Below are 13,358 nucleotides of genomic sequence, written 5' to 3'. Positions count from 1 at the left end.
GCACCATGGCCTCATTCCCGAATCTGTACTCTCAAATCCCACCTCCCAGGCAATATCCCTACACAGGGGATACCCCACAGACTGCAGCCTCCAGGAGGTTTATGGATGTTTCTATTGTGGAAAGATTGTTACAGGATTTTAACCTCTAATGATTGCACCTTTATTTTCCATTTTACTGACTGGGTTTGTTTCTCTAATAGCAGTCTTGCTATTTTTGCCATTGTTGTTGTTTATGCAGTTTTCCTTGGAAAACTCTAGGGGGTTGCTAAAGAACTGGCAGAATTAGGACACCAAGATGCAAGTGCTGCCTGATTATCAGATCATGTTTTTCATACTTCTAGTCTTAAAACTGGGTGAAATCCAATTCCACTCACTCAGAGGAAATCCTCCTCTGTGAAGACAACCTGCCGGCCATATCAGCAGAAGGTAAGTTTCCATATTTTCCTTTTGTTAATGACACTGAGCTGCCCATATACTCAGGGTCTAAATAGAAATGTATTCTGCAAATAAAGGTGATTATAGAAGATGTCCAAGCAAACGCTGCAGAGCAGTGGCTCACACTGTGCAGTGAGTCACTCTCTCTCAGATCCATCAGAGCCACTGCCCAGAAACCTCCCAGGACTGGCTCCATCATCAGCTTCAACAAGGCTTAGAACAACTTTCAAACCTTATTCAATGGATGCTTCTCTATCTGTTTTGTAATGCCTACATATTTAATAGAAAAATCTGTTTGTTAGCCAAATATTCATGAATGTTAAACCATGCCTAACTTTGTACTTTTCTCCACAACATGACTTGAATTCTTCTACTAGTTCTAATAATGCATACTCTTTAATTCCTATGCCAAAAAAATCCATCATTCATAACCAGAAGCATTCATAATTTAAATGACTGTCTCTGCTGTTGATGGCACCATCAATTACAGGGTTAGGTGATGGGGAAGATCTGCACTGATTAACATGCATTTTTCAACATCACTGCTCAGTAAGGTTTTATATAGCTGCAACTTCCAGGGAGTAGCTGGGATCTGGTATTCTGAAATTACCTTGCCATGGTATTCTGAGATAACAGCTCTGGAGCATTTCTTAGTAAAGGCTTCACATTTCATTTAATAATCAAATTTCAGTAACATCACATTGGCCACAGAAGTAATTAACTTTCCAGAAAAAATTCTACGTGACAAATTTTGCCCAGAACTACAGCTTGTACAGCCCAGCTCAGCATAGTGTAGGTCACAGAATACATTTGCAGAATGCTCTTACTCTTCAAATTCAGCAAAGTTCTTATGCATTTATTCTCCTTTTCACCTGCTTTCATCTACCTCTACTCAGAAAGGGACAAGCCAATATGGAGAATTTGGGAATCAGCAAGACTCCTTCTGCTTCTTCCAAAGAATTTGAAATTATTTGGATTTTCAAATCTGGGTGTTGCTGTATGGTATATCCAAATGCAAAAGTCAAAATAATAAATCAAATCCTTCAAAATTTGTAATATTGATGCAAGAATCTCAAGACTTTTTTTCTCCTACTTGTTGTCTCTGTATTATAAAGTTACTCTGTGAGTTGTCTCAGAGAATCAAAAGTGCATCAAGCATTTCTCCATTTACCTCCTCCTGTGTGAGCAGGAGCTCAAGTTAAATTCCTTTTCAGTTCAAGGGCATTTTCTGCTCTAACAAGGAACCAGGCACAGCCAGGCTGGAATTCCTGTTCCAAGGCCTCCTGATCTAGAGATTCATCCTGCCTTTTTCTGCTTAAGCTTCCCCTTTAGTAAAATTCCTTTTTAAATGTATCCTTTTTAGCAAGGTGCAGTCAGTGCTATAATTCAGCTCAGACGGAGGCCATTACAATTCAAGGAAAGAATGTTAAATGAATTTATGACTTGAATACAATAAATTTAATTTTTCATTCAGAGAAACAGATCTGAAGTAATTTGCTTCACACCTGACTGCAGCAATTTGCCAATAAAATCCACAGAGATTATAATGTGGTTTGTCCATAGATGAAAAAGAAGAACTCGCATTTGCTGTCTGGGTTGTCCTATGCTATACAATAAAGTTTGAAATCACTGGGCTATCTGGACACTGATATCACTCAGGAGCTACAGCACAAATGCAGCACTGTATAGGAAGAACAATGCCTGCTTCTGTCTTTTCATCCCACTGATCCTTCAAATATTTGAGCAGCGGAATCACTTCATTGATGCACCATTTGATTAAACCAGGCTTAGCTCTCAAATGCTCAATGGATTCTTGTTTGTAAAGACTTAATGCTTTCATATCCGATGGTTATGTCTCTAGTACCAATTTCCATATTCATTCAGCTTACTTTTCTATAGTCCTCATTCTAATTATTGTCAGTGTTGTTGGCAGCGTCTAATGAGGGATGAAGGAATGCTTCTGAGTTCCTGGGTCCGGCTGCTGTGCCCTGGAGACATGAACTCCACATTTGGACAATACCCAAACACACATCAGCCCCTTATCACGCTCTAGTTTGCATAGAAAAGAAGCCCAGCAGCCCAGGCTGGAAGGAGCTGGGACAAGTCCTGACCATTTCCTGAACTCAGCAAACGGAGGAGCAGGGCATTAAGTCACACCTCACTGGGCACCTGTAAGTCAGATTGGTCTGGGCTTTGTGCACAGAAAAAATATCTCTCAGAGTCAGCATCTGGGGGTTTTGAAACCCATATATCCTTGGAACATATATATCCCCTTGAAAAGCAACTCTGCCAGAAGAATCAAAGGCCCTGCTTTATTCAGCAGTATCAGTACTAGATCAGCATAAGCACAGATAATGACCCAGTTCTTACTTCGAGCTCCTGCCATCATACAACCCAAGGAGCTGGTTCTGTTTATAGTGGGAGCTGCTGTTTACACAGTGGGGTAAGGACTACACAGGAACATACAGACAGGCTGAAAAACATCTGAGTTCATTTCAAACACATCTATATTTGAAAGCTTGCTGCAACTGAGGATTATTTATAGTGCTTATAAACCACAGTCATGGAGCAGGACTGCACCAAGCTACGTAGAATAAACACACGGACTAAAGTTACAGTTCCTGTAACAAGGATCCCCTTGAAGGATTTTACCAGACGGGATTTCAAGAACACAGCTCAAGAACAGAAGATGGTAGATCAAATACTGAATTGAAGTTCTGTTTTCAGCATATATCTTTGCTTCCAACTTATCTAGAGAAGACTGCCTTGGCAGAAGTGATTTTATTTTCTACTCAAAAAACATGATTATCCTACACATACCTTGTTATTGTCATTTTTATTAGGATACTTTCAAAAATACTAAGCTTTTTGCTTCAGAATTAAAGCAGGAAAACTGATTCTATAGGTTTTCTGACACTTACTGCAAGTAATTTTAGACCTATGGATGGAGTCATCGGGAGGTTCAAGTATCTTGTCTGTTTATGAATGGTTGTATCAGATTTAACAGACCCAAGAACCCACCATTTCAGAAATCAGTCTATGAGAATTTCTTTAAAAAAAAGCCTTTTTCTTTCTGCATCAATGGATGAACATTTTTAGAAAGAAACAGAAATGGAAGTGAACTGGAAAGGTTGAATTCAGGAATAGAAGTTTTGAGTTACAGCTTCAGAAATCACATAGAATTTACATCTGGACCATATTCCTTTCAAATTCTGGAATCAGGATTGAAATTCCCATTTCAGATATGCAGGATCAGAAATTGTCTGATTTATGTAAACAATCCAGTTGGCTTAAAAATAATGTTTTATGCACGTAAGAAACATATGAGTGAAGAAGTTTTGTACATTAACATTTTACAGGGCACTTGAAGCTGAAAAGTTGCATTGTAAATTCTTAGAATCTCTGAAAATCTACCTCAGAGGTTGAACCCACGCGACACTAGAATGATAACTGGTGAAAAATAAATTACTTAAATTTTGTAATTCATTCAAGTTTGCAAAAATAAACCAGATGCTTTTTGGTGTATTTCCCACAAACAGCCTCCTCCCCCCATAGCAACAGTTCCAGCATTTTTCTTTATTCAGCATTTTACTGGGGAGTAGTTATGAGGTGTCTACAGACGGTAGGTTAAGTAATATAAACCTAAAACCACTCACAAATATTTCCAGATCTCTCCAAGAGTTATGTTCCTCAAATGACTGGAGTGTGATGCATTAATACAATTACATTAAATTACATCCATAGAGTTCCTTTCATCTGATATCTTCCCAAAACAAATTACAAGTTGAATGAATATTCTACTCTCACTACTCACATGTCATTTAACAATAGGTTAAACACATTTTGTCAGGGGATCCCTGTTCCCTGACTCGTGACCATGGATACCCCTATCAGAAGCATTCATCTCATTCATCTGAAAATGATCTCAGGCATATACAAGGCAGCAAGTCACACTTATTTAAATTAAAGCAGACACTCACACAACTGTTTGCTGCACTTTTGTCATTCTCTTGCACATGATTCACATCAGCACTCAAAGAAGAACGACAAGAACAGATTATAGAACAATCACAGAACTTATGATGACCTAAAATACAACTTTTCAGCCTGGGGAGGGAGCTTCAGATGTCAAAAGAATTAAGGTTAAAAATGGGAAGAATAAAACAATGCCATGCCTCCAGAAGGCAAAGAGCCTTGAGTAAAGAGAAATGCTCAAGTCCCAGGGTTTAAAACTGCTTTTAGTGGTAACCTGACAGGCTATTTTCCTTACTTTTTCATACCTCCCCAGTTCTTCCCCTGCCAAGTTGGATGCCAGATGCAAAGTTCCTAATAGTATTTGATTTAAGAAAGCAAAAGTGACCAGACAGATGTTTGTGTAATCTCTAATGTGGTGCTCGAAAAGAAAATGGTTGTTGGAGGCTGGTTGTAAATAGTTACATGATCCCTTTGCATTTCATCAGTGCACATGTTCTGGATCTCTAGTGCCTCCAATCTTTCTGCAAAAGTGACTCCAAAATTTGCTGGAGTCTGAATACAGCTGAACACAGCAGAGCCGTAAATCATTTGACTACATGCTTTATCCTTAAAATCTCGGGACACAAAAGGAATTACCTTGTCAAAGCCTCTTAGAAAACAAACCACAATTTTAAAGACTGCATCCTTATGTGCTTCACATACTAAAGTTCAAACTAATGGCAACAGTCCACAGGCATTAAGGGAAATAACAGCAATCAATGCTATTTTTAAAGGGAAGAGAGGGGGCGAGGGGTTAACATATGTGGAATTAGCTCTGGGCAAAATGAGAAGCCATTGCATCTAAAATCAAATGCATTCTCTGAAATAGACACCAGGGACCAAATTCCCATGCAGACTCCTGCAGTCCAAGAGTTTCAGCAGAATTTGGCCTTCCTCTTAACTTAGCTTCATTAGGTCATATCATGCCATCAGTTTTTATGTTGGACACCCTACGTACTGCGCATCAGTTGTTGGCACTATGTAGACAATTTTCCAAATTGGAGGGGGACAAAAGGGTGGTGTGTGTAAAAGGGAGAGGAATTTTTTTCCCCATTTAGAATAAAAGTAATTTCTTAGAAGAGTTTGAGGGGGGAAAGTGGTATTTGCATCCCTTCTACCAGATGTCACAAGTGACAACAAGAGCCGGTATTGAATATCTCTCCATCAAATTCTTCTTGAAATTTTTCAGTGTCAGCTGGTCAAGAACCATTCAGAAAACAGGGAAAGCTGAAATCTTCCACAGCCATTGTTAACCAATGGTTCTTCCCTGCAAAAGAATTATCTGTATCTGAAACTTTTTGTGGGGGACAGACTTGTAGGATTGTAAAAAGAAAAAATACTCGTAGCAATAATTTTTCTTACGTTTATATGCTGCAAATGAAATAACACCTCCTTCACACAGAGAATCTTTTGCAATGGTCTTTTTGTTGCTTTTTGATCAGCTGCTGTCAGTGCTGGATGCACTAAGGTCTTGCAGGTACCCTCCATTTGTCACCTTTCTGTCTGGAACCCCGATTTATTAGTGGCTGGCTTTGGTGACTGGCTAGGTCTGTCTTCCATCTTAGAGGGAAATGCTTTGGAAAAGAGATGCCTTGACACCCTCTCTGACATTAAGACAGTCTCTGCACCGTCACCTCTTACTGTGCCACCACCTCAAGCTGTGATGCCAATTGCACTGTCATCCCTTACTATCCCTTAATCCCAGCCATAATGATACCTTGTGCTGTCATCCATATGACTTGTCTTTCACTGTTCTGCTACCTCAAGCCACAAGTGAGATCCAAGCTGACAGGCTCCTCACCCAGTCAGGCTACAACATTCGTGAAAGAAAACTGAGACGATCAAATTATACCCATGAAAAAAGCAACTAGCACAAAGGAACACAGCACTGGCCAAACAATTCTAGAAAATAATCTCTCTTCTAAAAGAGATTGAAGACAGGCTGAAAACTGAAAAGACACTCTTCAGATATGGTTATAGCAATGATGTTGCTATTGAAATTTTTATCTTTATTCTGAAAGCAAAGATCTTTCATGTGGGGCTCAGGGACTTTTGTCTCAGAGACAGCTGGGCAGATCATAACCCCTTTGCTCCATACATAGCCGACTAAACAGGCTGTCAGAATCTTGCAGAATTGTAAGATTTTCTCTGGAAACATAGCAGATGAAATACCCTCCCCCAACCAACTGTTCTGATGGATTGACATCATATTATTCTACCTCCTATAGCAACAAATTAACTGTGGGGTATTTTTTTTTCAAAACAACAACAGATCAGACATTCTGGGAGACAACATGGCTATTATTTTCCCTGATTGGTTTGCTATGCAAACAATACCTGAACAGGATACTTTTAATTTTTTCTTTTTGTTTAGTACTCCAGTGATGAAACTCTATCACAAGTAGTGTCTACAGATAAGATAACAAGTTATCACATTTAAACATTCATTAAAGACGCCTCTTCAGAAGTTATTGTGCTTCATTTCATCTGACTCCTTAGATCAAGCATATGAGATAGTGGGGGGTTTCATCTTGCCCTACATCACATGGAGATGCTGGTGTTTTCTGCTTAAATCAGAGGAAATTTGACATGACTCTGTTCTTTTTGCCTATCTGGCCACTTATCTTGTTTCGTTTGCAAATATCATATGTATTTTCTTGAGATAAAAATAGTGCAAGATGATTAGTTAGGCAAGTTCATTTGACACCATTCCCCCTTCGTGACGCTGAAATCTACAATCTGTATATGGTATACAACTTAAAGTATATATATGCAAGCTCAGCTCTGCTGGAGACACACAGCAAGTGCCTTCCTCCCAACCTGAGTGCGTCCTTATCCAGTCAAGAAGACCACAAAGGTAAGCTAATTACATATTCTGCTTTCAAAGAAACACAAAAGCAAAATGCTCCCTAAATGGAAAGCAATTAAAATATCTGCTCTTATCTCAGCTTCCAGTACGTTGTATCTTTACAAGCTGACATAGAATGGAATCGGCATTTGGATAATAGGATGGAACAAGACAGGAATGGTGCCCCTTGTAAAAAATGCTGCAATTCTTAGTTTTTCCTTCAATTCTTCCCCTGTCAGCAGTGAGAATTAGGTGAACATCTGAGCTCCAAATTATCTTGCCTAATGCTGAGAGGGGGAAGTATTTTGCACAAGAAACCACAGGGACAAAATAATCGCTAGTAAAAGAAAAGTAACTCAGCTGCCTGAGCTGGGGAAGGATCCACTGCCATCAGTGGGAATGGGTCCCATTGCTTTCTTAACAGTTTTGAGATATTCAGAAAGGGACTAAAATGATTGACAACGTCTTCTGCTGCAAACCAACAGGTACAGAGGCAGCCATTTCATATTTTAGGCAAAGTTTAAACCTGTGTTTAGATCTCAAACCAGTGCAGAGACTATAAATGGGTACCACCAGTTGATTCCTTCTCATTCCATGCTTAGACAGGAAGAATGATGTTGCTGAACACCAGTTAGGGATTAACAAAAAGATATTTCTATTCTCTTGTGGCTTTCAAGAATCACTTTTCCATGCCTTAGTCCCCTTCTTTCACTAACATGAATTAAGAGTAATGTTGCAAGGTTTAAACTGTAACCTGTCTGCGCTGGTGTGTGCAGTTTACCAAACTGTAAATACATCAATGCACTAAAAACTGTTCAGAAATGCAGGCAATATAGCATTTTGTTAAGTGATACATACTACATTGGCAAACTATTGCAGCTGTTGGTGCCTGAATGGCACAGAGTATTTTTCTCAAATGAAGTGCTGCTGTGTCAGAATAAAACACCTCCTCTGCTCTACTAAGTCCTAATACCTCTCTTCTAAAGACAACAATCTACTGACATGCCCAAATCTGGGCAAAAATATGGTTTATTATAACCTATAGCAAAAAAACCAACCAAACAAAAAAACCTCAGAAAATACTGACAAAAACCTTTTCCAAAGCTCTCATGAAATGTAGTCTTTCAGTGATGCAGCAGCCCAACAAGCCACATTTATTTTTGCAACTAAATAGGGGAGGAACTTACTCTCCAAATTTACATGAGTAAATTTACTATCACTAATTCTACACTAATATTTTCATTCTTTGTGAAGATCACTACATCTATCGATAACAATAAGGGACTTTTAACATTCCAGTCACACTTATTCCATATAGTTCTAGGGGACATACCGAACCTTATCTCTTGTGTGTGCTGTAAATACATTCTGGGTTTTATTGAGTAATAATCCACCTCCAGGAAAACCCACACAGAAGTCATGAAGTTCTGTTGTGCTGGACACCTTTGATTTGCTCTCCCAGAGCAGCAGAGGCATCAGATCTTCCTGAAGCCCCACGCTCCCGCGTGCAGAATTCCTCCCTCATTCCAGCTTTCAGTGGAAGCACCTGCTGCAGACATCTGTTACAGCGTGCTCCACTTGCCATCAGATGAATAATGTCTCCCCTATCACACACTGTCACTGCAGCAACTTCAAATGGAGCCATGAAAGTAGGAGAGAAGTCATTTTAATGACAAAGTAGCTCACATTTAATTTATTTTACAGTTCAACAATGGCCATCACTGACATCCTCTCTGCTAAAGATATTGAATCTGCTCTCTCCAGCTGCCAGGGTAAGGAATGGTCGCTCTGCAGACAGAAGATGCATATCATTTTTATGTCTTAAGATGACATGCCTATCATTTTCCCCTTAGATTCCTTCCCTGTGAGATCTCTTTCTAAGCTACATTACAATATAGCCCCTTAAATTCAAAAGGTCTCACAAGTGGTGAGCAGCAATTAAAGGGCCACAGTTGCAGTTAGGGCTGGCTTAACACTAAGCTGTCAGTGTCTAAACCTGTTAAAGACTTAAATTTAAAGTTAGCCTTTTCCTTCAAAATGTCATAAAAAGCCTCAGCTTGCAGAATCAGTGTCATTTGTGAAGCAGTGATCAGTCTCACTTCTCTCAAGAGCTGCTCAGTAAGATCAAGCCAATTTCTCAAATACTCAAAGATCTGGTTTGTCTGTGTATTACTTACTTTTCTATCAAATTCTTCACCTAAGTAAGGACTCTGTGAATATGAATTAAGAATTACAGGAGTTGTTTGTAAGTCGCAGTAGCACCCTCTCAATATTTATTATTAATTGCATGTGACACATGGCATAAATCCTGGTTTAGCAGAATGTGCATTGCAGCAGAAAACTTCAAACTGGCTGAAAGGAAACGTGACCACAGGCACAGAGTGATTAAAAAGGGAAATTATTATCCAGTGTATCTGCTCTTTTGCCACACCAGGGAAAAAGAGAAAGAGAAGCAGGCTGCTGCTTCAGAAAAGACATACATATTCACAAGGAATACATACAGTAGTAGCAACTTCAAGGGAGAATACTTAATGACTTCTGTTTCTTCCAGCTGATGATTCCTTCAACTACAAGGCTTTCTTCTCCACGGTTGGTTTATCCAGCAAAACTCCTGATCAGATAAAGAAAGTTTTTGGAATCCTTGATCAGGACAAGAGTGGTTTCATTGAAGAAGAGGAGCTGCAGTAAGTACTGTTCAGCTGCTCTATTTCTTTAAACAACGAAAACATTTGAACTTGTTTGGTGTCCTAGAAGAAACCCTTGATGTCATTTTAAAAATAAAACACAAATCCTTGTCTTTCCTTGAATCTGTGTGGATTCCCTCAGATAATAAGAGCAGATGTTACCTTATGGGGCATTTCAGAGAGTAAAACTCAAGCACAGCACCCTGCTCTATTTCAGGCTGTTCCTGAAGAATTTCTCTTCAAATGCCAGAGTCCTCACCTCGGCAGAGACCAAGGCTTTTCTGGCTGCAGGAGACACTGATGGTGATGGCAAAATTGGAGTGGAAGGTAAGATTTTGGAAAATGGATAAAATTCGTGGTTTAAAATGCACACATTTAGGGCTGCATTTAAACTGGGGCAGGAAGAATACACAGGAGTACTTTGGCCTGATACTTTCTGCCACAATTTTTATATGAGCAAATACTCCTTTATTTTCATATTTTTATTCCCATTTGGTCTCTGTTGCAGGAACAGAATATTTAGGCCCAGTGTAGAGTCTGGTCTTTCATGCAATGATAACAGCTTTGGGTTAATCCTGCTGTGTGTCTGATCCATAGACTCAATGTGCCAGATTCTTAAAATGTTCAGAACACCTGAATTTCTCTGAATTTCCATTTCTGCAGTGAATACTCTGCACTTCTGGCCATACAACACTTCCATTTTTAAACACACTCTCTACCTAAAGAAACTTATTTCTTCATCTTCTGCTATCAAACATTGGCCAATATTACTGAGTGCTCAATGCACTAATGTAAAACACGAAGGGTATTGTTTCTCAAGGCTGCAACCGCTGCGGTGCAGAACAGGATTTTGTGCTGGAAAATCATCTGATAAGTGCACATTTCACTGGGCAGTCCTTCAAGAAACTCAATCAAATTCCTGAAGAAAACCTCAGGGATGATGTGAACTAGCCAGGATATTTCTTTTAGAAACTGCAGCACAGAAAAATAGGACATTATGCATCATGTATTAGAGATGAAGTCACTGAAAACAAGGCTGTCTCAGCTGAACTAGGACAGGTGGCAGTAACTCCAACAGACACACGTGCTAATCTTAGCCAGATTTGGGAGGAGAGGGAGATACACTATTGGAGGAATTTGCTTTAGCAGCAGCTTTTGCAGCTTCTGTTTATGAGCCCCAAATAGGGCATTATATTATGCAGATCTTAGCCCTTAACCATTGAATCTCCCATTCTGGAATTACTTCACTACAGATATTTTTTATTTGGAACAACAAAACAAAAAAAAAATTCTTCTCACTGAGAGCTACAGGCTCTTCTTCCTTGGATATTATCGAAGTTTGTAATGGGGTAAAGTTAGTTTACCTTTAAGTCAGGATTTCCTACAAATACAAATTTACAGACACACTCCTCCTCTCTGCACTTACTCTTTTTAAGGAGTGAAAAATCTGTTACGCCCCCAGAATCTCAGTTTAGCAGTAGCTTGTGCAGTGTTATAATAACTTTGGGAGCCCTCCATGCCTAGGAGCTTTAGTCATTTTTATCTATCTTTTTTAAGATGTCAAAAAACCACTTTCCACGAGTTTTATTCCCTGCTTTTCTCACTTTCTTCCTTGACAGAATTCCAGTCTCTGGTGAAGGCATAAACAGCATTAGACCAAAGGAACCTTGGACTGACTCTGCCAATTACCTCGTCCAACAGGCACTTAGCACTCAGCATGTGTTTGTACATTTTTATATTGTTTCAGGCATTAACAGGTCCCCACACAGGAAGTTCACACACCTGACTGCTGAGAAATCTTGCAATGTTTTGGTCACATGGCATTGTTACATTTCTATTGTAAAGAAGGCACTTTGTGATTTTCAACCACTGATAATGTTGAAATTGTGGCTGGGAGCAGGGAGAAAAAATTTAAAAATCAACTAAACAAAAAGGTTCTTGGGGGAAAAGCTGCTGTTTAAAATTTTGTTTAGGTTCTCCATCCTCATACTTGAGCATGCTGACTTGCCAGACACAGTTTTGATGATCTTAAGCCATATGATATCTTCTAAGGCTTAATTGTACTGATTTAACTGAGGTTTATTTCTGATTAATTCTCTGATACTTGAGGAAAAGCAATGCTAACAAGGTAGCTAAAGATAATTCATATTAAGTCCCAACCCTGTGAATATGAGAAAAAAAATTAAGACATTTAAGAGGAGTTCACACATAGCTCAAAGCACAGAATAAGTTTGTGGGTAATTTTACAAAATAAAGTAGTAGATTACAGCGTAATGGTATTGCCAGAAAGTGTTTATGGCCTAAAATGTGACTCTCCCTTAAGAAGATTTATCTTTCATGAAATCTAAGGCAGCTGTGAGATAGAGGAGAAGGGTCTAATCCTACTCTGACACTGCCACAAGTCATGGGCCCCTGACAACCTGGGCCAAGGCCTGGAGGTTTTTCCATGAATCATGAGCCTGTTGCTTTTTGTCTCTTAACATGTACAAAGCAATAATACTTGGCCACATCTGTGAATTTCTGTATTTTCTACAGATGAAACTACAGCCAATCTTGCTGTTTGATTACCCTAAAGCTGCTACATTGTTAAATAATGGCCATTACTCAACTCTGTCATTTATTGTATGTATTATCATCTATATGTTCCATAATATCAGCAGTTTTCTTCAGTCTGAAAACTAAGAACTAGTCTTCCCTTTGGTAAGTGTCTTACAGGGTTTAGAGTTGGTTATAGCATTGTCTTCATTAGTAGGCAAAGTAAATAATGCTCATGGCTAAATGCAGACATCAGCAGGCTGAGTGGATGTTGTGCATTTCTGGCTGAGTGTGTCAGAAATTTCCCCACCAAGATTTAGCTGTTTCCTTCCCTGTGTACCGTGCTGTGGCTCCAGCTCACAAGCAGACTGTCCTTTCAATACTCCTCGCTGAAACTGAATGATAATTATGATTTGGCAGCTGTTTTGAAGAAGAGCAGAAACAAAGCCTTCTGGAACTTTTATGTAACATCCAGTGTTGGCATTTCCATGAATTGCAAGATGATTATGTGAGGCAAGCACAGCTCCCTCATTTCCCAGGCATGTAAGAGAGCTGGTGGACAGATTTAAGATGGCTAATGCAAAAGAGGAATTCTAGCAATCAGACTTGAAGCCTTGGCAGAATTACAATGATTATAAATCCTAATTCTATCCCCACTGCCTTTGATGTTAAATCTGGGCTTAAATTATAGCTGCTGTTAATTGCAGCACTGAAACATTTTGCATAATGATGAGACACTGTTGGTTCCTTTTACCTTAATTATTTCCCTGCTGAAGAAAAAAACCTGGGGCTACCCAGATCTGCAGCAATATCCAGATGTAATATATACATTAGCTCTTCAG

The 13,358-nt window shown here is 39.2% G+C and overlaps 1 protein-coding gene across 2 annotated transcripts; it reads left to right on the top strand.

The window, feature by feature from the left end:
- The first annotated feature begins 300 nt into the window (after window positions 1–300).
- Window positions 301–12,620, top strand: LOC116451982 (parvalbumin, thymic). 2 transcript variants are annotated; one of them, XM_032126025.1, is made up of 5 exons: window positions 301–426; window positions 9,002–9,069; window positions 9,849–9,981; window positions 10,199–10,308; window positions 11,601–12,620. In XM_032126025.1, exons 2-5 carry the CDS (start codon window positions 9,009–9,011, stop codon window positions 11,624–11,626), a joined length of 330 nt encoding a protein of 109 aa, XP_031981916.1. In that variant the 5' UTR covers window positions 301–426; window positions 9,002–9,008; the 3' UTR covers window positions 11,627–12,620. The 2 variants fall into 2 exon arrangements, with proteins under 2 accessions (XP_031981916.1, XP_031981915.1); XM_032126024.1 differs by lacking the exon at window positions 301–426 and adding an exon at window positions 7,202–7,306.
- Window positions 12,621–13,358: the final 738 nt, after the last annotated feature.

Source organism: Corvus moneduloides, chromosome 16 (genome assembly GCF_009650955.1).
Source record: "Corvus moneduloides isolate bCorMon1 chromosome 16, bCorMon1.pri, whole genome shotgun sequence".
Classification (NCBI taxonomy): domain Eukaryota; kingdom Metazoa; phylum Chordata; class Aves; order Passeriformes; family Corvidae; genus Corvus; species Corvus moneduloides.
Note: the sequence above shows the minus strand (reverse complement) of the source record. Positions and strands in the feature narration are given on the sequence as shown.